A 27,760-nucleotide genomic window follows, 5' to 3' on the forward strand; every position below is an offset into this window, starting at 1 on the left:
CCAAACCGACGCATGGTACTGGACATGGCTCATAACCATGTGTTTGGGGGGCATTTGGGGACGAACAAAACAGAGAGGGTCCTCCAAAGGTTTTTCTGGCCTGGGGTGTATGAAGAAGTGAAACAGTACTGTGAGTCATGCCCCACATGCCAATTAAGTGCCCCAACACTACACTTCTGTAGCCCCTTGGTGCCACTTCCCATCATTAAATACCCTTTGAGAGAATTGCCATGGATCTGATGGGGCCCATTGTTAAATCTGCTAGGGGACATTTTCCACTCCAGAAGGACTGTTCCAGTATGTTGTGATGCTATTTGGGTTACATGGGGCCCCTGCTACATTTCAAAGGCTGATTGATCTTGAGACCACATCGTGATTATGCCGCTGCTTATCTGGACGATGTGGTCATTTTTTTTGTCTGACTGGAAAGTTACCTCTGTAAGGTACAGGCTGTGTTAGATGCCATCAGTGATGCAGGCTTAACCATAAACCCTGAGAAATGTGCAGTGGGTCTGGAGGAAGCAAAATACCTAGGTTATACATTATTGGTAGAGGGCTGGTTAAACCCCAAATCAATAAGATTGAGGCAATACAGAACTGGCCCAGGCCATTAACAGAGAAACAGGTGAAGGCCTTCCTTGGCATAACCGGGTACTACCGGCGGTTGGTGCCCAACTTTGCCTCAGTTGCTACACCAGTGACAGACTTAACGAAGGGCGGTAAGTCAGAAATGGTGAGGTGGACCCCAAAAGCAAAAGAGGCTTTTCAAAGCCTAAAGTCTGCCCTGTGTGAACAGCCAGTTCTCATTTCCCCAGATTTCAGCTAACAGTTTCTGGTCCAGACAGATGCGTCTTATACAGGTTTGGAAGCAGTCCTGTCACAAGTGGTAAATGGGGAAGAACACCCAGTAATGTACCCGAGTAGGAAACTGACCCCAGTAGAGAAAAATTATGCCATAGTGGAATGAGAGTGTCATGCCATCAAGTCTGCTGGGTAGAGAATTTGTGTTGGTGACAGACCATGCTCCTCTGACCTGGATGGAAAAAAAAAATAGAGAGAAATGAAAGAGAGTGACCAGATGGTTTCTCTCCTTACAAAATTTAAGTTTTAAAGTGGAACATAGACAGGGGAAATTACAAGGGAATGGGGATGCATTGTACAGGGGGTGTAATGCATGGTCACCAAAAATCCCCAGACCTCAGGTCTGAAGAAAAAAAAAAGGGGGGGGGGTATTGGGAGTGCTCCAGTCCACACCCCTAGTCCGCCATGTATTTTCCCTTCTCCAAGGTATTCTCAGGTGAAGCTTCCTGTGTTGATTGCTGGGGAGGAAGCCTTAAAAACAAAAGGCTGTTGAGGTTTGAGAACTCAAGGAGAGACTAAGAAGCAGCCACAGCCAGCACTGCAGCTCAAACCTACCAGGTCTGAACCTTCCTCTATGGACAAATTTGTGATTTTGCTTGGGGCTAGACATTAGGCCTGCAGAAGGATAGTAAGGTATTCTGATGTTTAGTTCAAGTCGGACAGGCTTAGGATTTGTTGTTTTTATTTGCACTGTGTTTTGTGCCAAAATCATTCAAATAAACATCCTCTTGGGGGGCATGGCCCGGATGAGCACATTGCTGTGCTCCTGCTACCCCAGCTCTAAATAACCCTGAATTCTCTACCCTGAGAGGTCTCACTCACTATTCGAGAGCCCTGACAGTCGGGGGAACCTGGAGGTCGCCTCTGGGACCTGTCCAGTTCGCGGGCAGAGGATTCTGCTGAGCGGCACCGGGAACTGTGCCGGATCGGGCTGAACGGCAGAGCAGCTGGAGAGGTGCCCTCTGAGTTCTCCTAATACTACTCTGCAGGGGTGCTTTGGACTGGTGCTTCACAGTGAGTACATTGACACTGCTGCTGCTGTGCTGAATAAGATACAGTTGGAGCTTCTTCCGGAGGATAAACACCTATTATACTGATTGCTGGACTGTATTTGCACTCCTCCCCTCACCTTTCTGCTATACACCTGCAGCTAGGCTGGTCTGTGCTTGCTCCCTGCTGATAAACTGATATTGTGCTGCCTGTGTGCTTAGACTTGTTCAGACAGTGATTGCTGGGCTTTGTGGTGCTCCTGTGGGACCTTTGTGGCTGTGCTACAGCAGAGATGGCAGTTCCAAGGAGTCCTTCCAACAAATCTAAGCAGGCGGCTGAGTCGGCCAGACAGTCTACAGAAGATGAAGTTTCCTCAGATGAGGGCCAGTCTCAGGCTAGTGGGCTGGCTAGAAGGGACTCCTGTGTTTCTACCCCCCTGGTCTCTGAAGTGTTTACCCATATGGCCAAGACCCTCACAGTCAGTACTCTAGACCGCCTGAGGATGTGGGTAGAGCATCACCTGAGCCCTCACCCCCGTTTTCCAGCTCGCCCACCCCTGAGAGATAGGATTGGCCCCAGCATTCCTCATGCCCGGTTGATGTCATTGACCAAAAATTCACAGAGTTGTTAACAGCCTTTACTTCCTGCCAGGCCATGGTGTCAAAAATTGATTAATTTGGCAAGAATTTGTGAATTTCCGCCATGAGACGCAGAAATGCACGGGGCAAGCTGTGTAGGATGCCTTGCAGCCTTTGCCAGAGCAGATGTCTTCTATGCAGCGCCAAATAAAAACTGTCCTTGACCGAGCGGATGATCTTGAAAATAGGCTTAGGCGCAGTAATATAGGTCGGCTTTCCTGAGAAGGCTGAGGGTTCGGATCCGGTTGCCTTCCTGGAATTCTGGTTAAAAGATTCTGCCGCCTGACACCTTTCCCCCCCCCCCCTACTTCACTGTGGAAAGGGCACACAGAGTTCCGGCTAGGCCCCCTCCTCCTGGGGTCCTCAGAGACCATTCCTGGCAAAACTGCTTCACTACAGGGACAGAGACGCTATCTTGAGAGCTGTCCGCATTAAAAGGAGAAGTACATCTTAATGGCAGTCGAGTTGCATTCTATCCTGATTTCTCCGTGGAACTGCGCAAACAGAGGGTTAAAATTTACTGAAGTCCGTCTTCACCTGCGTATTAAAAGGATACCGCTAAGCCATGTTATTCGCGGCCAGACTGTGCGTGGTGGATGGAGCGGCAAAGTGGTTCTTTACCTCTCCGGTCAAGGATCTGCAGTGGGTGGATGCTGCGCTGGTGGCGGCCCCCCAGACTGATATCTGAGGCAGACTTTTTCCAAGAGTAACCCCTTTCTTAGCTAGTTCGAGTAGGAAGCTAGGTTGCTATTTAGGTTCCCCGGGGTATTGTGCTTATTGAAAATTTTTCTCCTGTTTCTGCCCATTTTGAGATGATTTAGTGAGTTGGCCCGCTTAGTTAATTAGATGGTTTGGGTTGGTGTGGGGCTGTTTGTATTGCTGGAGTCCTTGCTACCTCCTACTTGTTAGAGTTTAGGTCTGCACTAGTTCCCAGTGTTTTGTTGGGGATGCAATTGTTCCGCTTTGCATTTGCTTTTGTGTTTGTTTACATGTTTGTCTGGTCCATTGTCCTGTCTGTGGTATATGTTCCTGGAGTGCCCCAGGTGGTGGCATTGTGTTCTGAGTTTTATTATTGCTCCCATATCTTATTTTGGAGGCTGGGGTTCACTGCCCTGTCGTGTTTTTCCTGCTGACTTTTTTTTTTTTTAAAAGGTACTAATAATGGGGTCCCTTAAGGTTATGAGTTGGAATGTTCGGGGCCTTAACTCTAAATTTAAACAGGCTCTGTGTTTGGACTTTGTCTATTTTAGTGACTAAATCCCTCTCCCTCTTGTTCTAGATCAAGTGGCTTGCGACCATTTTGGCAGGTTTATGATTGTTCAGTGTTCGTTCCATGCCTTCAGTTTTTCTTTGGTGGCCGTGTATGTTCCCCCTCAGTTTCATGTTGATGTCTAAGACTATGGGGAGATCTATCAAAGGATTTAGACTGGTTTTTCCTGTCTAAATTTGTCACACAGAAAGTTGCAGTCTAAATATGCACGACTTTTGCTTTAGAGGATTTTTAGAACATGATGCATTCTAGTCTATTTTAGATGGAAAAATGTATTGGTGCTGAATTTACCAAAAGCGACTTTTCCCAATTCAAAAGGAGTTTATTAAACACAGTAAGTAGTACATAGGTAAGACATAAGAGGATACAGTAGGCAAAACGGCCTTGAGAGGCCTAGACATAATATCGGTTAACAGTGAACTCAAAATACAATTTGGTAAGCAAGGTAACAATACCATCAAATAACAATATAAGATGTCACAGGGTGGAGAACCAGACCATTACCCTACCCCTATATAACCAAGCCAAGTAGGTCAGCTAATAGAACATTGGAAGGGGGAGGGGAGGAATAAGAGTGGAATATGCAACAAGAGAGAAGCATTATATATGAATGCAGTAGGTCCACACATAAGTCACAAAGACAAAACAAGATAAAGGGGGAAGGAAGCAGCAGAGATCTTGGGGGAGAGAGAGGAAGAAAGAGGATGAGGAAGCCTCCCACCACATCACCATCCCCGTGGGGGGGATATTAGCAGTTAATCGTCCGAAGCCGGACAACAAAGGGTCTGAAATCGGGGAGATGAGCAGAATTGGGACCACGGGAGCCAAGCGGCACCAAACCGGTCCACCTCCGGGGGGAGGACCGCCAAAAGTTCCTCCATTCGGTGTATACGGGAAACTTCAGCCACCCATTCTTCTAAAAAGGGAGGGGTTGGGTTCTTCCAACGCCTGGGGATAACAGTTTTAGTGGCCTGAAGCAGATGACGTGTTAGTGACTTTTTGTAAGTGGATTGGGCCATGGGGAACATGTAAAGCAAAACGGATTCAGGAGTAGAGGGAATCCTCACCACCGTGACCTCAAATATGGTCTGTAGGATAGTGCGCCAGAAGGGAGCCAACTTAGAGCAGCTCCACCAAACATGTGTCATTGAGCCCACCGCCATATCACATCTCCAACACTGATCAGATACCCGAGGGGTACCATCTGTGAAGGTTATCAGGGACCCTATACCACCTAGAAATACCGTATATACTCGAGTATAAGCCGAGTTTTTCAGCACGATTTTTCGTGCTGAAAACACCCCCCTCGGCTTATACTCGAGTGAACTCCCCCACCCGCAGTGGTCTTCAACCTGCGGACTTCCAGAGGTTTCAAAACTACAACTCCCAGCAAGCCAGGGCAGCCATCGGCTGTCCGGGCTTGCTGGGAGTTGTAGTTTTGAAACCTCCGGAGGTCCGCAGGTTGAAGACCACTGCAGCCTTCAACATCATCCAGCCCCCTCTCACCCCCTTTAGTTCTGAGTACTCACCTCCGCTCGGCGCTGGTCCGGTCCTGCAGGGCTGTCCGGTAAGGAGGTGGTCCGGTGAGGAGGTGGTCCGGGCTGCTATCTTCACCGGGGAGGCCTCTTCTAAGCGCTTCGGGCCCGGCCTCAGAATAGTCACGTTGCCTTGACAACGACGCAGATGCGTCGTTGTCAAGGCAACGGCTCTATTCCGGGCCGGAAGCGCGGAGAAGAGGCGCCCCCGGTGAAGATAGCAGCCCGGACCACCTCCTCACCGGACCACCTCCTTACCGGACAGCCCTGCAGGACCGGACCAGCGCCGAGCGGAGGTGAGTACTCAGAACTAAAGGGGGTGAGAGGGGGCTGGATGATGTTGAAGGCCGCAGTGGTCTTCAACCTGCGGACCTCCGGAGGTTTCAAAACTACAACTCCCAGCAAGCCCGGACAGCCGATGGCTGCCCGGGCTTGCTGGGAGTTGTAGTTTTGAAACCTCTGGAGGTCCGCATGTTGAAGGCCGCAGTGGTCTTCAACCTGCGGACCTCCGGAGGTTTCAAAACTACAACTCCCAGCAAGCCCGGACAGCCGATGGCTGCCCGGGCTTGCTGGGAGTTGTAGTTTTGAAACCTCTGGAGGTCCGCATGTTGAAGGCCGCAGTGGTCTTCAACCTGCGGACCTCCGGAGGTTTCAAAACTACAACTCCCAGCAAGCCCGGACAGCCGATGGCTGCCCGGGCTTGCTGGGAGTTGTAGTTTTGAAACCTCTGGAGGTCCGCAGGTTGAAGACCACTGAGGGCGAATGATGAGAAGAGGATGATAAAGGGGGGGGGGGTGTGGGGATGATGAAGGGGGGTGGGGATGATGAAGGGGGGGGGGGTGGGATGATTACAAGGGGATGATGAAGGGGGGATGTGTGGGATGATAAGGGGATGTGTGGGATGATGACAAGGGGATGATGAAGGGGGGATGTGTGGGATGATAAGGGGATGTGTGGGATGATGACAAGGGGATGATGAAGGGGGGATGTGTGGGATGATGACAAGGGGATGATGAAGGGGGGATGTGTGGGATAAGGGGATGTGTGGGATGATGACAAGGGGATGATGAAGGGGGGGATGTGTGGGATAAGGGGATGTGTGGGATGATGACAAGGGGATGATGAAGGGGGGGATGTGTGGGATGATGACAAGGGGATGATGAAGGGGGGGATGTGTGGGATGATAAGGGGATGTGTGGGATGATGACAAGGGGATGATGAGGATGTTAATGACGGGTCTGGATGATGACAGGGGGGGGATGAGGTATTTCCCACCCTAGGCTTATACTCGAGTCAATAACTTTTCCTGGGATTTTGGGTTGAAATTAGGGGTCTCGGCTTATACTCGGGTCGGCTTATACTCGAGTATATACGGTAATTTTATAACTAGTCTCCTGAGCTTTGGTGGCAATGACAGCCTTATGAGAGAGAAAGAAGCATTTAGTCCACTGCTCAGTAGTAAAGGTGGAGCCCAGTTTGGCCTCCCACGCGCAGCAGAAGGCCGGAAGGGACTCCGACCTGGAGGAGATCAAGAGACCATATATGATGGAGATAGAGTGACGAGGACCCGAGGAGGCCAGACTGAGGTTTTCAAATGGAGTGAGGGCACGGTGCACAGACAAGGACGAGTAAAAGTGTCAAAAGCAACTTTTCAGCGACAAGTCGCATCGGCTGAAAGTACGCTGAAATGTCAGACCATGTTGGAGCAGGTTTAAATACAGTCTAAAGCATAGATCCCGAAGTCCGTGCGCAGAATTTATCAAGAGCCGTGCGACTTTTGATAAATTAGGCACACAATAGACTGGCCTAACGCTCTGTAGTTTGGTCTATATTGATGCAGGACATAGACAGCTTTGATAAATCTCCCCTTATATGTCTAAATTACTAACAATTCTCCCTCTGCCTGTTCTCCTAATAGGTGACTTTAATGCGGTCCCAGATCCTAGTGTCGATCTTATTGGCGCAGTGGATTCCAGCTCTCCTAGACTTAATGCCTGGAGCGAGGCATTGTCCCTTACTGAGGTATGGCGCTGGAAGCACCCATCTGACCAGTTATTCTGATTCTATTCAGCAGTATATAAATCGTTCTCCAGGATTGATTAGGTGGTGTTTGCCTTGTCTGATCTTCTACCTCTGGTAAGAGATGTCATGTACACCACTAGGGGGATCTCTGACCACTCAGCTCTTATACTGTCCTTGGGTTTAGGACCTCGTTACTCCTCTAAAGTCTGGCGGATGCATCCCGGCTGGCTACGGGAGGAGGTGGTGAAGGCATCCTTGCTTGAAGCTCACAATTGTTTCTGGGAACACAATAGGTCCCCCCCGACAAGTTAATATCATGGGATGTTTATAAAGGTGCATGTTAGGGGGGCCTTTATGGCTGGGGTCGCAGAACAGAGGTCGGCTTATTTGGCTAGGGAGAATGCGTTGCAGGTTGAGATTGGGGTTTTAGAGGCGGAGGTAGTGAGGGACCCATCCCCTGATGTTGAACGTCAATGGTTGAAGGCCCAAAGAGCTCTCTTGATCCTACAGAATGAAAAGATTCAAAAGAGGATGGTGGACAGGGAGGTGGCCATCTTCGAATTTGGGGATAAAAATGGTAGGTTACTGGCATATTTGGCTAGAGAAAGTAGGCAGGTGGTGTCTATACCCTGTATTAGTGGGACTAATGGGATACTGGAGATGGACCCAATTGCTATTAATACTGTGTTTTGGGACTTTTATAGTGGTCTCTATACCGCTCAGTTGTCAGCTGTTCTGGAGGGCTTGGTGTCATTTTTTAGGGGTCTGCCTCTTAAGCCCTTGACTATGGCTCAGGCAGCCACGTTAGATGCTCCTTTTTCCACTAAGGAGGTATCCCTGGCTATTGCTTCCCTACAGACAGGAAAAACCCTGGGATTAGATTGAATGATTGGAGACTGGTACAGGGGGAATGAGGAGCGGCTGATCCCAATTTTACGGAATCTTTTTGGTGTGGCTTTGGAGACTGGGAGGCTTCCTGACTCCATGAGAGAGGCCCTTATTGTGGTTCTTCCTAAGCCAGGAAAGGATCTGACTTCACCAGACTCCTACAGACCAATTTCCCTTCTTAATGTAGATATTAAACTTCTGGCAAAAATATTAGCTAATCTGTTACTAAAGGTCATAGCAGCTGTCATTCATCCTGACCAGACGGTCTTTATGCCAGGGAGAGCTACAAACATTAATGTCCAAAGGTTACATCTTAATATAGCTGCAGCGGAGGGGAATGCCTCTGGGGGATACGTAGTTAGCCTTGATGTATATAAAGCTTTTGATTCTGTGGAATGGGTTTATCTTCGGAGTGTTCTGAGGGTCCTTCAGTTTGGTCCACGGTTCCGGGCGTGGGATAAGGTGGCTATATGATAGCTCCAGAGCCAGAGTGTGCACGAATCTGGAGGTCTTGGAGTCCTTTCCGCTGGGTAGGGGTACGAGGCAGAGCTGTCCCCTATCTCCCTTTTTGTTTGCTCTGCCAGTGGACGTCATACCATCTCTTCCTCAGGGGTTGCAAACAGTTACTCAATTTAGATATTTGGGAGTGGAGGTTTCTCCTAGTGTGCGGGCTTATGTACAGTTTAATTTAGATCCAGTTTTGTCATCTGCGACGGTCAAATTGCAAGCCTGGTCCTCTCTGCCACTTTCCCTAGCTGGCAGGATTAATATCTTTAAAATGATATACTTACCTAAGTTTTTTTATCTTTTTCACCTTTCTCCTGTGATGGCCCCTAAAAAGTATTTTGCAAAGCTGTGTGGCGTTTTGAAATCCTTCTATTGGCAAGACAAACCTCCACTAATGGGTCAGGTGCTGCTCCAGATGTCCAAACAACGGGGTGGTTGAGCTGCTCCTAACATGCATAATTAATTTTTAGCATCTCAATTGGTGTATGCTGCCTGGTGGATCGACCTGGATCTGGCGAATGCATCTACTGCTCTGGCGGGAGCACTCAGGGGTTCGTACGAAACATTGACTAACACCCTGTATAGATATACTTCTACTACCCGGTTGTTGCCGACTATTAGAACTGTGGCTGAGGTATGGTCAGTGGTCTCCAAATGCTTTCCGTTGTTGTTAATGTCTCCTAGAGCACCTCTGTGGGGGAATCCTCATTTTGAGCACCATCTTCATTTTGAGCACCTGCAGGAGTTGGTGGCAGCCGGCTTCTGGAGTGCTCACAGAGTCAAGTTCGCCATGGATTTGTTTGAGGAATTTCCTTCTTTTCATGATTTGTGTGACTGTTTTGATCTCCCTTGGAGTGCTCCGTTCCAGTACTTCCAGTTGAGACATGTGGTGGTGGCGCAGTTTGGCTCTCTTGATGTGACACTTTTGGAGAAAGGTGATGTAGTTTTTGACAGATCACTTGGAGTTCCCCTTTGTGTTTTCCCCTGTTGTATGTCTGTTAGGCGTTATTAATGATCTGGCTTCGTGCACCCATAGGCGCCTACTCATTCGGCTTCTGTTCTGCGCACGCAAGGTTCTGATTATGATCTGGAAGTATACCTCTCCTCCTATCTCGCGGTGGTTTAATTTAGTTAAAAAGTATGTACCGTTGTATAGGACGCTATATATTAGTCACAGGTGCCCCAAGAAATTTAACAAAGTCTGGATGCCCTGGTTGCTGTTAGGGGAATAGATAGTGCCTCCAGAACGCGAGTTCTCCTGGGTAGGGAGATTGCACTTTCTTGGCCTGGGAAGTGGGGGGCTACTCCGGGAGTGTGTGTGTGTTAGGCTGTGTTTTTGTTTGTTGTCTTGATGTTGGTCCGGGTACGGATCTCCTTAACTGTCTACTCTTGTGGTACCGCCTCACTCTGAATTTTCATATTGTTGTTGGTGGGAGGTTGGGGAGCTTGGTGCTCGAGCTGTCTGTTTAATGTATTTTTATGTTTCCTTATAAAAGTTATAAATAAATACTTAAAAAAAATGTAATAAAAATAAACATCCTCTTGGACTGTTGAAACCCACTGCCTGTGTGAATTCAGTGGTCCCTCAACATACGATGGTAATCCGTTCCAAATGAACCATCGTATGTTGAGGGATCCGTGCAAAGGAAAGAATAGGAAGTTATACTCACCTGTCCCCACCGCTCCGGACAGTCACCACTGCCCTGGATGTAGCCCTCCATCGCTGTCGCCGCGTCCCCGGGGTGTCCCTGATGCTCCGGACATCTCTGCTTCCCCGGGATCCTCTCTCTCCGTCACCGCCATAATGTCACTACACTCTTCAGTGGTCCCTCCTACTGGATGACGGGATGGCGTGCGCGGCGACGTGATGACGACGAAGGAGAGCGTCGGCGATGCAGGGGATCCCGAAGATAATGCTCCGGAGCCCCGAGGACAGGTAAGAGACCATCACCGGAGCACACGGGGCACCGTAAACGGCTATCCGGTGGCAGCTGAAGCAGTCTGCGCTGCCGGATAGCCGTTTATGCGATGGCCCCGACATACAAAAGCATCGTATGTTGATGCTGCCTTCAACATGCGATAGCCTCGAGAGGCCATCGCATGTTGAAATTATCGTATGTCGGGGCCATCGTAGGTCGGGGGGGGGGGTCACTGTACTGTCATTGCCAACCCCACTGTGTGAGTTGTTCCCTAAAATAGGTACACAGAAAAACAACATGAGCAATGCCATAGAACAATGTACAGTAGTGCATAAAGAAACCATCCATGTACTAGCACTAAAGTAGAGTAAATTCTTAAAAATACACAGTACAAACCACAGTGCTAAATTAAGGAATGTTTAACCCCTTAAGGACGCAGGGTTTTTCTGTTTCTGAACTTTCGTTTTTTCCTCCTTACTTTTAAAAAGCATAACCCTTTCAATTCTGCACCTAAAAATCCATATGAGCCCCCTTATCTCCCCTCCCGGAGGACGCAGCTCTAAATTACACAAGAAGCAGGGGGAGAGCGAGGACGTACATAGGTCGGTACACAGCTCCATCCCCCTCCCCTCCCCCTGCTCTGTCTCCACAGGACCTAATCTACCACGGGGAGGTTAAAAGTTTGCACAGGGAAAACACAGTGTGTGAGGGGAGAGAGGACGTCCGGTGTAATGAGAAATTCTGTGTCTTGACAAGTTCTGTGTCAGACACTGTGATTGCACTGTCATTGGTTGATGGGAGGGTGTGTCTGCTCACTGCACAGATCACACTGTACAAGCCTAGACAAGCACAGATACAGATTTCTGCAAACCCTAATCCATTATGTATTCAGACTGGACACACATCTTTTCAAACCATAAACTCTCATGTACTGGTGTGAGGTGAGATTTTCAAACCCATGTAACCTCACACCAGCCGGCGGGTCTTTATTGTGCTGGGACTACAGCTCTGATGTCCACTCATGGCCAGCTCAGGTGAGGAGGCCGAGAATGCAGGCGGGTGGTTGTATATGTAGGGTGTGAGTGTATGTGTGTATGTGTATGATGTATGTGTGATGTGTGTATGATGTATGTATGTGTATATGTATGATGTGTGTGTGATGTGTGTATGTTGTATGTATGTGTATATGTATGATGTGTGTGTGATGTGTGTGTGTGATATGTGTATGATGTCTGTGTATGATGTCTGTGTATGTGTGATGTGTGTATGTATTAATGTATGATGTGTGGGGCAGCGGAGGGTGTATGTATGATGTGTGTATATGTATGGTGTGAGTGTGTATGTGTTTATGACGTATCTGTGATGTGTGTATGTAATGTATTATGTGGGGGGGGGCAGTGGCGGGTGTGTGTGTATGTATGTATGTATGATATGTGTATGCATGAATGTTTTGTACAGGGGAGGACTGACACGTCGGGCATTAGGGCAGTGCCCAAGGGGTCGTGTCTTTATTTTCAGTGGCTTCTGGCCACGTGCACTAAATTGCACCCCCAGAATCCCACCCTTCATACTCACCCGCCAACCAAGAGCCCCACGGATGCACACAAATACGTCCGAACCAAAACTACAACTTCCAGCATGTTACACCATAAACTGAACTGTAGAACTATAAAATGTAACATGCTGGGAGTTGTAGTTTTGGTTCGGATCAGCTGCAGAGCCATAGGCTGTATCAGGGCATGCTGGGTGTTGTAGTTACTTACTGCAATTCCCAGTATTCCTTGACACAGCCTATGGCTCTGCAGCTGACACAAACCAAAACTACAACTCCCAGCATGTTACACAATAACCTTAACTATACAGTGCAACATGCTGCAACACCCACACAACCATAGGCTGTATCAGGACATGCTGGGTGTTGTAGTTATCTACTAACTAAATGCAACTTCTAGCATTTTCCGAACCATAAATTAGAGTAAATAAAATGCACCACATAAACTGGAGAAGCAGAACACCCCCCAGTATAAGTCCCTATGAAGACTGAAAAATAGTGATCAAAATATTTTAAAAAGTGCGTATTAGAGATGAGTGAACTTACAGTAAATTCGATTCGTCACGAACTTCTCGGCTCGGCGGTTGCTGACTTTTCCTGCATAAATTAGTTCAGCTTTCAGGTGCTCCCGTGGGCTGGAAAAGGTGGATACAGTCCTAGGAGACTCTTTCTTAGGACTGTATCCACCTTTTCCAGCCCACCGGAGCACCGGAAAGCTGAACTAATTTATGCAGGAAAAGTCAGCAACCGCCGAGCTGAGAAGTTCGTGACGAATCGAATTTACTGTAAGTTCGCTCATCTCTAGTGCGTATATATGTGAATAAGCCCCTTTCCTAATAAAAGTTTTCATTTTTCTTTAAATAAAAATAATGTACAAAAATGAACATAAGTGGTATTGCTGCATGTGGAAATGTCCAGACTATTAAAATATAATAGAAGGAAGGATTGTCCGGCACCAGGTATGCTCTAAAAGATTGCTTTTATTCATGCCATAGCAAGGAAACAGACATCACAGGACTGTGGTAATCTGACGCGTTTCGCTCTCTCTTGAGCTTAAACGTAGACTAAATTCAACAGACCAACATGCAAATTTAAAATAGAGACTCGATGGTCACATGATAAAATACCTGACATAGGTAGTAATCCTAAAAACCCGGCATGGATATCATCTGTTAGTATTACAGAATGGGTTGGATCCTACCATTAGTGCGTTATTCGCTGTGTGTATATCCTATGAGTGTGAATATACTCCAAACATTAAGTGCAAAAATCGACAAGTATGCACAAAATAGGTTGCGGTATGTTGGTATCGTGCATGTATAGGTCAATAGTAGAATGGGATAATCTATCTCAATGACTAAATAACTCAAAAAACTACATACATGGATATATATGTTAAAATTACATGCATTAGATGGATTACGGCATGTCAATATCACACATGCACGGGTAAATAGTGCAAAAGTATAAACAACCTCTTTATATGTGTAATTCTGTAACCTACGTGCATGTATACATATACTAAAAGATGATATTTATACCATAAATTACTAGATGTACATAAATAAATTGAAACACTGCACAATTTGCTCTGTTTTGGTTTACATATATATCCATTACGTATTAATACCATAATTTTCAGTAACCGCACTCTAATAGGTATCAAAACACACTAGGCGGAATCACCCTCCCAACACTCGCACCAAGAGAAATTATTGGTCTACCAAAAATATGAATTGATAAAACATGATAAGGGGCTGCGGCGCTCGGAGACGAGACGAAAAACCAGGAGGGCCGGCCGCCGACATCGGAGGCAAGAGATACGCCTTGAGGTCACTCCTCACTCCGAGGTGAGCACAGTTATAAATTTATCTGCGTGTACCCTCACTACTCCCCAAATTACCCTGCTGAGCAAAGGACTGAACTTTGTACCTACTTGCACATTTAATTTATTTAATACCTTGCTGGATGTCAATAGACTAGCACGAGGATTAACATTACAGAGACACTTTTTTTCATTAGAAGATGATAATCAGCTAGCAAGTTTGGAAGTGGCACCCTCACCATTACAACAGGTGGACTTGTGTATGAGTATGGACTTTAAAGATCAGATGAATATGGTTCATTTGCGCAGTTTGCAATGTGAAAATTATGTGGTTAACGACGCATTGGATGTTCCGTTCCACTCCACCAACCCTGGGTTCTATCCTGTGGCCTCCCGATCGGAGGCCCTGGATAGATTCCAGGAGTTGGTGGAGAGGGACCTTGTGCACTTGCATGAAAAAATAGTGTCAAAACATACACCTGATAATTTGAATAAAGGAGAAAGGATGGCACTAAAACAACTGAGCGAGAATAACTATATTGTCACACGTAATGCAGATAAAGGGGGTAATGTGATAGTGCTTGATTCTGATCTGTATAAACAGTTAAACATAGAGCTCCTTTCAGACGGTGACACCTATAGGAAACTCAGTAGCGATCCAACAAAAACAATTCAAACTAAGCTAAAAAGAGTTTTGGAAGAGGGTGTTGCTATGGGTGTTCTCAGCAGTAAGTTAGCAGAATATCTATATGTAGAGGCCCCAGTGGTTCCTGTGTTTCACTCACTCCCCAAGGTGCATAAAGGGGTATTTCCACCTCCCCTTAGACCGATCGTGGCAGGTATAGGATCGGTCACTGAGCGCCTTGGGGAGTGGGTGGACCACTATTTGCAACCCCTCACTAAAATCACGCCCACTTTTCTACAAGATACCAAACATGTCATTAATATTCTAGATCAGAAAGAGTGGGGTGAACATATGTCTTGGGCTACCTGTGATGTAGTGGGATTATATCCATCCATCCCATGGGATGCGGGTCTTACTGCCCTGGCATGTCATTTGGATCAATTTAGCAGTTACTCCCCGTGTCTGAAGGAATTTATCGTCATGGTTACTGAATTTTTGTTGCAGCACAATTATTTCATGTTTGATGGCGATTTCTTCCTTCAGACCCGGGGAGCGTCCATGGGTGCCAAATATTCACCCTCCTTCGCTAACATTTTCATGTTTTATTGGGAGCAGCAATTTTTGTTTACACCCAGTAACCCTTTTTTTGAGAACATCTGCTGGATAGGGCGTTACATAGATGATTTATTGATTATCTGGGGGAGCACAGAATGTCTTTTTTGAGTTCGTTTCTTATATTAATAATAATCATTTAAATCTTAAATTTACAGCTCAGTTTAGCAGCACCTCAGTCAATTTTTTGGACATCTCCCTATCCAGCAGAGAGTCTAAGATTGTTGTCGTCCCCTACAGAAAGGAGACGGCGACAAACTCAGTCCTTATGGCATCCTCCTGCCACCCAAAGCATGTGGTCCAGAATATCCCCTTTGGGGAGATGTGCAGAACCAAGAGGAACTGCTCTGATCCTGTACAATGTGAAAAAGAGATAGGAGAGCTAAAAAGCAGATTTGTCAGAAGGGGCTATACAGAGGACTGTCTTAAGGCTCAGGAAAGAGTAGAAGGCATTAATAGAGAGCAATTGATCAAATATACTGGAAAAAGAAAAAGGGCAAATAGTTCACAAAATACCAAAAATAAACAAAAAAGAGCAGTTTTTGTTACCACATACAGTGCGCAATTTGCCCAAATTAAAAATATAATCCATAAGTATACACCAGTTTTAGAGGGAGACCCAATATTGAGGGAGGTGGTTAAGGAGGGCATTATGGCAGTCTCCAGAAAAGCACCCTCATTGGGCTCCTGCCTATCACCAAGTCTATTTAACTCTAAAAAAGGAGAATACAAGACAAAGGACAAAATTAAACAGGGTAATTGGTTGGATATTGTAGGGAATTGGGGTTGTGGTCACAACCGATGTATTACATGCAAATATATGCACCACTCTAAAGAAATAATGTCTTGTGTAACTAAAAAAAACATACCAACTACGTGAATACATTAACTGCAATACTACGATGTTAGTTTAAGTGGCCACATGCACCAAGTGTAACATGCAATATGTAGGGTGCACTACCAATACCCTTAAAACAAGAATCAGGAGACATATCTCCGACAGTAGGAGTGAAGGAGTAGGCATTTCCATATTATCACGCCATTTTCGGGATGTGCACGCGGGGGAGTTGGATTCCCTGCGGGTGTCTGGTATAGAAAGGGTGAAGATAGGTATTAGAGGAGGGGATGCGAGAAAACGCCTCTTCAATAGAGAGACATATTGGATATTCCTTTTGGATACCAGATACCCGCGGGGAATGAACAAACGCTTAGATTTAATCATGACCTGTACATAAGAATATAGTCTAGCGTTCTATGCCTCCCCAGATGCCCCGAGCGCCGCAGCCCCTTATCATGTTTTATCAATTCATATTTTTGGTAGACCAATAATTTCTCTTGGTGCGAGTGTTGGGATGGTGATTCCGCCTAGTGTGTCTTGATACCTATTAGAGTGCGGTTACTGAAAATTATGGTATTAATACGTAATGGATATATATGTAAACCAAAACAGAGCAAATTGTGCAGTGTTTCAATTTATTTATGTACATCTAGTAATTTATGGTATAAATATCATCTTTTAGTATATGTATACATGCACGTAGGTTACAGAATTACACATATAAAGTGGTTGTTTATCCTTTTGCACTATTTACCCGTGCATGTGTGATATTGACATGCCGTAATCCATCTAATGCATGTAATTTTAACATATATATCCATGTATGTAGTTTTTTGAGTTATTTAGTCATTGAGATAGATTATCCCATTCTACTATTGACCTATACATGCACGATATCAACATACCGCAACCTATTTTGTGCATACTTGTCGATTTTTGCACTTAATGTTTGGAGTATATTCACACTCATAGGATATACACACAGCGAATAACGCACTAATGGTAGGATCCAACCCATTCTGTAATACTAACAGATGATATCCATGCCGGGTTTTTATAATTACTACCTATGTCAGGTATTTTATCATGTGACCATCGAGTCTCTATTTTAAATTTGCATGTTGGTCTGTTGAATTTAGTCTACGTTTAAGCTCAAGAGAGAGCGAAACGCGTCAGATTACCACAGTCCTGTGATGTCTGTTTCCTTGCTATGGCATGAATAAAAGCAATCTTTTAGAGCATACCTGGTGCCGGACAATCCTTCCTTCTATACGCTGTTGAAGCCGGGGCGGGACCGGCGGGTCCGTGACAGCACAGGTGTGTCGGAGATTCGGCTCCGGAGGTGAGCGGACACCACTGCATTTGGACGATTAAAATATAATGTTAATTAAACCGTACGGTCAACGGTGTAAATGAATTTTTGGTCACTTCATATGAGAATTTTTTTTATAAGGTGATCAAAAAGTGACATCTAGACTTTTCTGGGCTTTCCTCGGGTGTAAAAGGAGCTACAGCTCTCCCTCCCGCCGCCAATAGCCTGACATGCTGCGATCACCGTGGCCGCTATTAAACCATTAGATCGCCGCTGTCTAAGTTGACAGCAGTGTCTAAATGGATCTTATATCCATCCCTGGTGGTCTAGTGGGGTGGATCGTACTATTTTGGTTGAAATTATTTTATCTACCTGGACAAGTTGATTTTCTTGAGGGACAAATAGATTGTGTTCCGCTTTAGTCCCTTGGACAAGTAGTTTTTTTTTTTATTTCCACACCCCTGATATAGGTTTGATTTTGTCGGACTTGTGGAAAAAAAAAATCATAACTACATGCAGGAAAATTTATACGTTTAAAATTGTCATCTTCTGACCCCTATAACTTTTTTATTTTTACGTGTACGGGGCGGTTTGAGGGCTCATTTTTTGCGCCGTGATCTGAAGTTGTATTGATCTGACTTTTTGAATGCTTTTTATTCATTTTTTCACAATATATTTTTATGGTTCGGACATTTACGCACGCGGCGATACCACATGTTAATTTTTATTATGGTTACATTCTTTTTTTATAAGGAATTTGGGAAAAGGGGGGTGATTTAAACTTTTAATAAGGAAGGGGTTAATGTGTGTGTGTTTTTAAACTTTTTTTTTTCACTTTTTATTTTTACACTTTTAGTCCCCTTAGGGGACTTTTAGGAGGAATCATTGATTCCTCAAACAGTTCAATGTGGTTTCATAAAACCACACTGATCTGCGTGCTCTGCGCTCGATTGATAAAGCCTAGTCCTGCCAGGCTTTATCATTCAGGGCGCAGGCGCCAGAGCAGCAGGAGAGGTAAACCCTCAGTCTACCTCACCAGTGGATCGAATCCCAGGCATGAAGGTGCCTGAAGAAGAAACCGGTCTGGTTTTGCAATGCATAGCATATTTTAGTAAAGTAAGTTTTACTATCACTTCTGAATTACCTTACTGGCAGTGCCTATTATCCTCCGTGGAGGTTGTAGTGGTATTGGAACCAGTGTATAGATAGAATAGGCTCACATCAGCATTGTGCTCTGTCCCATTTGGACCGTTAATGGATCGAAGCCTAACAAGCTCTACCAGGTCCCAAAGGTCCCACGAAGTTTGAAAGGGGTCTGCCTTTTCCTATTATCTCGCACCTGCAGAATATTTTTTTTTGTTTTTCAGCAAACACCCTTTGAAGAACAAAGGCATTTAGTGTTAATAAATCTTCCTAAAACCACCAATAAGTGTGCTCTTGTGGACAAAAAGTCAATTAAAAATTACTTTTCCTGAATTCTCCACACATTTTGCATCCTGAAAAGCTGATTAAAACGGGCCAGTAGCTCAATCTAATAGGGACTTACTTTTGGTGGGAAAATCCATCCTTCTGAAATCCTTCAAAGAATCCTGTGTATGCAATTCCACATTAGCCAAACAATTCTGATTTACTTCTGGGAAGTTGCTCTTCGGGAGTACAGTGCATAAGCTGTTCTGTGTCGTCAGGCTGAGATGGTTATTGGCAGAGTGTACCGGAGATCCTGTTGGGAACAAATGGCCATAACATGAGAAAATGTTAACCTAACATGATAAGAATAGGTTTATACAGTATGAAAACAGAGTTATAATGTACAACTAATTTCATTAACACATTCCTTGCCATTTGTAGATAGATTTTTTCTTTTTTTGCCTGTTTATAGAAATTTCAAAGAAAATGATCCATTCCACTTTATATGATCAAAGAAATACTTTATGAAAAAAATTAAAAATAACTTTCAATTAACCTCTTTGAATTGCAAAAATAAGACCTTGCATTAAAACCAAGTTTCACCCCCATCATTAACATTATTGGAGTCTAGTTTAGCCATCTAAGCAAATACAAAAGCAGTTTACTTCCCTGAATAAAATGATATAAATGAGACTTCATAGGTACCATATATTCACAAACTCTGGATTATTGTATACATAGAAGAAAGTGTAGAATAGGTAGGTGGCACTAAGATTATTTTCTCCCAATGGAGGAGAGCGAATTTGCCTATTTTTTTTTTTACCACGCCTGTAAGGGCCCATGCACACTAAAGACAATCTGCTAAGAATGCCTTAGAGGAGATTCTGATGCGAAATAGTTTATTCCCTCCCCCCCCCCCGGATTCAACGAGATTCTACTATTCACATGTCTGAATTTCCACGGCAGAACTACAGACATGGAATTTGATTCTGCAGAAATCCACCTAGTAAAGCCAAAATCAATCGTAGTCAATAGGACTTAGATTTCCTTTGTGTGGCTTTCATTAGTGTGCATGGGCTCTAAGAGTCTATAAACCAAAGGCATCTCCCTAGCCAAGAATCCAAAACAGTTATCTACAGATGGGTGGCTGGCTTGGCAGACAGCTCTAGTCCTGTTTCAGTGCTCTTTTTAAGTTGGACATTAGGTAGATATCATGTAAATCACCTGGACGATGGACATTTTGTACAGGATGGATGAATCTGTAAAACCAACGACCCGTTGTAAGCTCAAAATAAAACGTTAAAGCGTACCTATCATATTACAGAAAAAATATATATATATGTTGCTCAGTCCCTCATCCTGATAATGTACATATAACTTTTGTGTCTAGCTTCTGTATTTCTTTTAGAATCAGCTTATATCAGATCACACTGAATTTCCATCTTCTCTCAGCAGGGGGCGTGTCCCTCTCCTGCCCTCAATGTACATGACGGAACTTCCTCCCTCACTGTGTGTCACTGAGCTGTCAGCCAATAAATGCTCTCTGCTCTGTAACCCTTTCCTCTCTGGTTTTATGCTGCACATGTTACACAGAGAAGGATTACTGGAGTTTGCCTGCTGTTCTCCTTATACACTATGTAGTAGAGTCCTGCACGGGACTGGTTTTTCAATCCTGCTCCAGCCCGCTTTTTTGGTCCAGTCCCGTCCGCTAACATAGGAATGTTATATTGAGGCTGCCATGGTAATCTCATTACTACTGGGGTGACACACTGTAACAAACCTCCACCTCATGTAATTTCACACATGGGATCACACACTGATAACACACAGTAACACCCCCTTCCTCATGCCATCTCCTTACTACTGGGCTGGCACACTAACAAACCCCCTCCCCATCTCCTTACTACTGGTGTACATGTTTCTGTATGAGGGTGAACATGCTGTCACACTTGTGCTCCCTCTTCTCCTATGCTATGGACGTAGCTGTGCACTGAACCATTCTCCTCGATGCTGCAGAGAGCTGGGGAGGGGTGAGGGGATGTGGCCTCCTCTCAGCCAATCACAGCAGCACACTCACTGCCCACTCTCCTCTGCTCTCTGTGTGTTCGGAGATCCTCACACAGGGAGCGCACACAGGCTTGTAAAGCCTCCCTCACTTCCTGTATTCTGACTGAGATGCTGCTGTTGCCAACGTCGGAAAGACCATAGTAACAGGTGTGGGACATTTCATGAGGAACTCTAGTGGCCACTTTTATAGGAGCAGTTTTCTAAGGGAAATTGTGGGAAAAAAAATGAAATGGTATTACAGATATACTTATTTTCTATGGCTCTATTGTTTAAAAAAAAAAAAAAAAAAAAAAAAAAAAAAAAGATTTTCGTACTCACCGTAAAATCTCTCTCTCTCTTTCTCATAGCCTTCATTGGGGGACACCTAACTGATGGGTATATGCTCTTGCCACTAGGGGGCACTGACACTAGGAAAAAAAGACTCATCCCTGGCAGGATATACCCACCCACCTGCAGTGAGGTAATCAGTTTTGTCACAAGCCAACAAGAAAAACCTCAGAGGGACCCAAGAAAGGAATCCCGGAGAGAAAACTCAAGAACTGGAAAGAATAATCCGGAGAAAAGATGAAGAAATGGGTGCGGTGTCCCCCAATGAGAGCTACGAGAAAGAGATTTTACAGCGAGTACAAAAATCTCCTTTCCTCTTGCGCTTCTCATTGGGGGACACCTAACTGATGGGACGTACCAAAGCAGTCCCCTAGGGTGGGAAAATACAACCACCAGAGAGAAAGAACCAGTCCCGAGACTGAACTCAGGAGTCCACGGGGCCCGTAGGTGAGCCCCCAGGCCGGATTAGGACCCCAAGGAAAAAAGGCTGACCTCTGGGGGGACCAGACAAGAAATGGAATCTGCCAGGGTCACCAGGAAAACGGAAAAAACCCTGGAGTGAAAGGAAAAACAGATGTCCGCGAAAAGCCTCCAGACGACCACTTCCAGGTAAAAACATGAAGAAGAGAAGGAGTGCAGAAGAGAAAAAGCAGCTCCGCCTGATGGGCTAGCGGCTGATCGGAACCAGCACCAAGGTGCAACCGAAAGAGCTGCCTGCAAAGAAGGCATGCCACAGCATCCAAGGATGCAGTCCAAGCCAAGACCAACAATTCATAGACCCAGTGGTCCAAGCGGACCAGAGCACCCCGGAAAAAACATCCCGCCAGAATGGAAACGGAGGGGGGAACAAAGGACAACCCAATGGGGACTCCAAGGGACCGGGCGCAGGAAGTAGTGCGCCAGAGGACTCGGGAGGCAGTGCGGTACAACAACTGACACAGACAAAAAAAAAAGGGAAAGAATTAACCCTTTCATGGAGATCGCACAAATTCCTCCAACAGAGGAGAGTGTCCAGGCTGCAGGAACAGCCGTAGATCACCAAAAAGGTGGAAGAGAGCCAGGCTGCAAAGGTGGCCTGCAAGCTCACAAGCCTAGACTACAAGAACTCCGTGGAATGCCCTCGGTAGAAGACAAGGGCCCAATCGATATCCCACCTAAAAAGGGGGGACAACGAGACGGCATCAGCTTGGCGGCAGAAGAAGCTCAACAGCATAGTCCCTCCAGAAGAGGGAAAACAAGGAAGATCAAAGTTTGCGAAGACGACACCAGAAAGACCCATGCCAAGCAACCAGATCCCCACACCCCCTGTAGAAAGGGGAAGGCAAGTGTGCCAGGCACAGCAGAAAAAGGGAAAAGCCGCCATATGACCATGGAACAAGTGCTGGGTGAGCAGAGCCACCAGACTTGGAGGCAGCCCCAGGCCATCCAGAGGGGCCACCAGGAGACCCCAGAGGTATCGGAAACCTGAACACTAGAGCAGGGCAAAAAAAACAAACAAATGTGTGGAGAGCCAAATCAGTTGGAGAAAAAGGCAAAAAAAAAAAAAAAAAAAAAAAGTGCCTAAGGTACCAGGACTGAAAAAATGAGGAAAAGAACAGCCGTAGGAAAATGGAGAGACTGAAGTGACTGTCGCCCCGCAGGCCCCATGCCAGAACCGAAGTGGTTAATCGCCACAGAACCAAAAAACACAGGAGATTTTGAGGCTTACCCCACCAAACAGACGGAAAGGTGGGCTCCACACCTACGGGGCGGCCCTAGGATACGTAGGGACACAGACATGGGGATCTCACGATAGTAGCGGGGCACCAAAACTGCCACACAAATAAAACCGCAGACATCCAATGAAGAAGGTATGTGGAGCAGGAAACCTGCCGACAGAGACGTACAGGTAGAAAGGGTCCCAAGAACCCACAGATACACACACTGCGGAACTGCACCCGGAAAAGGACAGCAGACTACAGCTGCGGCCTCGAAGTAATGAGGAAGGCGAACAGGTGGTTTAGAAAAACATGCAGACACAGTCTGGCTATGTGGCATTGGGACCATGGAAAAGCCCGGTCCCGCAGACAGAAAACACAGAGAAGTGAGAAACCAGCCTTTGGACAGTGTTAACCCTGCAGCTCTGAGTGTGAAGCTTGGAACAAAAGCCATAGAGCAACACGGGGTGATTCACTGAAAACAGCACCTTGGTAGCGGGGTACCTGAACTACCGTCCCGGCGTGGGGAAATGTATGGTAGATGATTGGAAGTAGTAGTTAGCCATGCGGAAACCCGACTGGCTTACAGGAAGAGAATTCCAGAGCACCCAAGGTGACTCCAGTCAGCCACCCACATAAAAAGTGAGGTACTAAAGTGTGGCCCGACCAAACGGTAGACCAGGTGGAATAGAAACACCAGCAGCCGAAGGAAAACCCGACTGACAACAAACCCGCGTACCTGTAGGGACCTTACCTCAGTTCCCTCATCCAGCAGAGAGGTATGGAAAAACCGGCTATGCCCGCGGTGGCCCAAGGTCAGGGACCGATGGCAGCGGAAACCGAGGAGACAACAGACTGGCTGACCAAGGACATCACCCAAAGAGTGGAGAGAAAGGGAACAGTCAGAAAGTCAGTAACTGTGTCCCATAGACATAGGCGGAAGGGCGGAGAGGCCAAGGAGCCAAGGACAGAAAACCCCACCCCCTCGAGATAGAGGGAGGCAGAGAAGCCATGGAATGCATCTCTGTCACCCCTATAGGGTCAGTGGAACACCCTGCATACCACTAACATCAGTGGTGAAAAGGAACTCCGGCCCAAAGCAGTCAGCCGCGATAGGTGGCAGAGGGAAAAAAGCAGACCACTGAGTGGCATAGTGGTATGGAATCATAGGAGAGAACAAGTCAGTCCAGCAGGCACCTCCACCGCAGTCAGGTACCAGAACTCCAGTCGCAGCCGTGTAATGTGTAACAGGTGGCGCAGGGAACAAGCAGACCACTGCGGGGCTAACAGGTACGGGTCCAGAGTAGACAAAGAGTCGGTCCGTCGGCACCACGAAGAACAGTGGGGTACCGAGGCTCCCGCCTCAGAGACATCAGCTGGGTGATGTCTGCCAGGTGATGTAGGCAATACTGATATGGATCCAGAGGAGACAAAGACACTGACGGACACCTCGCAGAGTAGTGAGGTACCGGAACTCCAACCACGGGAACGTCAGCCATGTGATGGGTGACGGGCGGTTGTAGGAAACCACGCAGACAACTGTCTGGCGAACTGGTATGGTTCAACAGTAGATGCCGAGTCATTCCATCGGCACCCCGCAAAAAAGTGGGGTAGTGAAACACCCACCGTAGATATCTCAGCTGATTGACATATGGGTCCAGAGTAGGCAAGGAGCCGGTCCGTCGGCACCTTGCACAGTGGAGAGGTACCAGAACTCCAACCGCAGCATATCAACCGTGTGACGGTTGAGAGGCAATAGTGCTGGGCGTTATGACCTAAAACTTATATCACAGTATTTTTTCAGGTTATGGCGGTATCACGGTATTACCGTGGTACCATGTGGGAAACAGTGTAGAAGTGCAGCGGCTGACCGTTAACCCCTTCCCCGCCATGGGGACCGTGCGCATGGCCCCTATAGCGGCGAAGGGGATTAACTGTCAGCCACAGCGCTATCGTGATTCCCCCCACGGGCGCACTGTCAGCTACTTACATACATTGTCTGCCGCTGCAGTTTATAATCCCCGTTCCCAGCTGCTGCAGCCTTCTCCCCCTGTGACAGGCAGGCACAGGACATCTTATCTTCATCCCCGCTCTGTTCTCTGATCCCCGAGCAGGGATGGGAATGTAAGAATCAGCAGAGCCTTCTCCTCCTGCAAGTGCTGAATGTACGGGCGCGGCAGAGCTTCTGATCCCCGTCCCTGCTCGGGGATGAAGATAAGATGTCCTGTGCCTGCCTGTCACATTTAGTGCTTGCAGGGGGAAGGAGGTCCTGCAGAGCCCGCGCCTGGGGACTGGTATGATAAACAAATAGCCTGTGGGAAGGGGAGAGGGGGGGCTGAGCAGGGAGCAGGCACGGGGCTGAGGGAAACATCAGAGCCAGGGGATGAAGTTTCTGCACTTTCCCCTGGCTCGGATCACTGAAAGCAAGCGGCAGCTGCAGGGGGAGCAGGGATGTGCACCGCACGTGAGCTCAGCGGCTCCCGCTTCTGCACATACCGCGGCTCCGTCACAAGTAATTCATTCAGGGGTGGTGTGGGGGGGGGGGGGAGGGGCTCGGCCGGTATGGGCAAAAATGTATATCGTGCGACGAAAAAAAAAAAAAACGGTATCCAGTATGAACCGGTATACCGCCCAGTCCTAAGAGGCAGTTGCAGGAAACCATGCAGACAACTGTCCGGCATATGGGTCCATAGTCATCCCGTCGACACCTCGCACCGCAGAGGGGTACCGGGACTCCAGTCGCAGACGTTTGCTGTATGACAGGCGGTGTAGGCAACCATGCAGACTAATGTCTGGCTTACTGGAATGGGTCTATAGTAGACAACGACTCATCCCATCGGCACCTCGCCCAGTAGAGAGGTACCGGAACGCCAGTTGTAGGTACACCAGCCGTAGGACGTATGACAGTCGGTGTAGGAAACCATGCAGACCACTGTCTGGCTTACAGGTATGGGTCCATAATAGATAATGGAACACTCCGTCAGACGCCTCACACAGTAGAGAGGTACCGAAACTCCAGATGCAGACACACCAGCCGTTTGATGTATGACAGGCGGAGTAGGCAACCATGCAGACCACTGTCCGGCTTACTGGTATGGGTCCATAATAGATAATGGGACACTCCGTCGGCGGACACCTCCAACAGTAGTGAGGGACCAGAACTGCAGCCGCAGATACAGCAGCCGAAGAAGTATGACAGGCGGTAGAGAAGGCACCTCGCACCAGCAGTGGGATACAGAGTGCGAGCTGTGGACATGGCAGCCATGAAAAATTAAAACAGGTCTATTCCATGCAGGAATATTCCCCTGACGACCGTGCGCTGGAGGAGGTTATCCGTAGAACTAGCCGCAAAAGCAATAGCCTGTGGAGATGGAAACCCACAGCATGACATGTCAAGAACATCCCTAGGATGGACGGCCAGGATACCTGAAAAGAAACTGGAGAGTCTGCCAGCCACGCAAAAAAACTGGCTCATGGAATGGCAGAAGGGAACACATAGCTGGAACATGACCCCCGACTCCAACGGAACATGAGTCCCTGGAAACAACCTGCCACGGCAGGTATCATGTGTTCCATGCAATGAGCAATAATGGGAATGAGACTGCAATACAAGTGTTTGCCACAAGAGGAAGCCAAACCCCAACAAATGGTGTAAGTGACCAAGAAATAAAAATAAAAAAATGTATTTTTATTTTTTAAATATGCCAAATATATACATTAAAGTATGAACTCCGGCCGTCCGGCACCTGGGGGGGGGGGGGGGGAACACAGTATGCGCAAGGCGCCCCCCAATTGCTGCCCGTCAGCGGCAGGAAAAAAACACTCTGGAGGGGTGACGGCTCAGGGCAGAGCACTATAGTGCCTGCCAAGCCGCCGCTCCGGAAGGGGTTAATAGGGACCGGAGCGCGAGCTGCTGCGGGAGCCATAATGTTGCCTGCGCCACCCACAGAACGGTGAAGGAGGGCGGGACAATCACCCCAGCAGCGCACAAGCCGGAGGGGAGGTAGGGGAAGAAGGGCGGAGCTACCCGCCGTAGTGAACAGAGAGGCGGCCATGTGCCGACAGGGACGGGACCCCCGGCGGTGGAGCTTCCCAGCACCCGCTGCACACCGGAATACCACCGTGCCAGCCGCACCTGCGCTTGCACAGTGCGGTCAGCAACTGTACAGAAAATAGCCGGCAGAAAAGGACAGCCAGGCTGTACGGAGGTGAACCAGCAGAAACTCCTGTGGAGGGAGCCGCTGGAAGATGTCGGTGGCTGTCCTCCACAGGACCCAGTATGTAAAAACAGCCCCCCCAAGGGACCTCAATATGAACCCCCCCCCCAATAAAGGACAGGATCCCATTAGCTAGGGGATGCAGCTGAAGCTGCATGAAGGGTTAACCCCTTGCTGCCCGGACCCCCCCCCCCCCCCAAAAAAAAAAACAAAAAAAAAAAACGCCCCATTAACAGGGACCCCACAAGCTCGTTCGCCGAGGGGGTGGGGGGTATGGGGAGGATAATATACTCACCTCAACCACCACATACTCACCCTCGAAGTCTTCGGACCCAGGGTACACCGCCAGGCGCTGGTTGTTGGCGAGGAGGGGTTAACGGGTCATTCCCATTCCAATGCACCGTGCCCCTAGCTTGCATGTGGGGGATCAGGCAGCGCCATGCTCCTGTCGCCCCACGCTAGAAAAAATAAAGGAGAGAAAAACTAAACTTTAAGCCTCAAACTAGGAAAACAACAAAGAGAAAAAAAAGACAGGGTCTGGGGAGCTCCACAGACCCATGTTTGGCCTCCTGCTGACACTAGCTAAAACTGATTACCTCACTGCAGGTGGGCGGGTATATCCTGCCAGGGAGGAGTCTACTTTTTTTTCCT

The 27,760-nt window shown here is 47.2% G+C and overlaps 1 protein-coding gene across 2 annotated transcripts in view; it reads right to left on the bottom strand.

Moving 5' to 3' along the window:
• SCYL3 (SCY1 like pseudokinase 3) overlaps positions 1–27,760 on the bottom strand; it is a 65,751-nt gene that overhangs the window by 13,656 nt on the left and 24,335 nt on the right. For both annotated transcript variants that reach the window (XM_056523673.1, XM_056523674.1), the window contains exon 10: positions 18,941–19,114. In XM_056523673.1, coding sequence (XP_056379648.1) covers positions 18,941–19,114 — 174 coding nt within the window. The remainder of the gene's footprint in view (positions 1–18,940; positions 19,115–27,760) is intronic.

This window comes from Hyla sarda, chromosome 6 (assembly GCF_029499605.1).
Source record: "Hyla sarda isolate aHylSar1 chromosome 6, aHylSar1.hap1, whole genome shotgun sequence".
NCBI classification, from domain to species: domain Eukaryota; kingdom Metazoa; phylum Chordata; class Amphibia; order Anura; family Hylidae; genus Hyla; species Hyla sarda.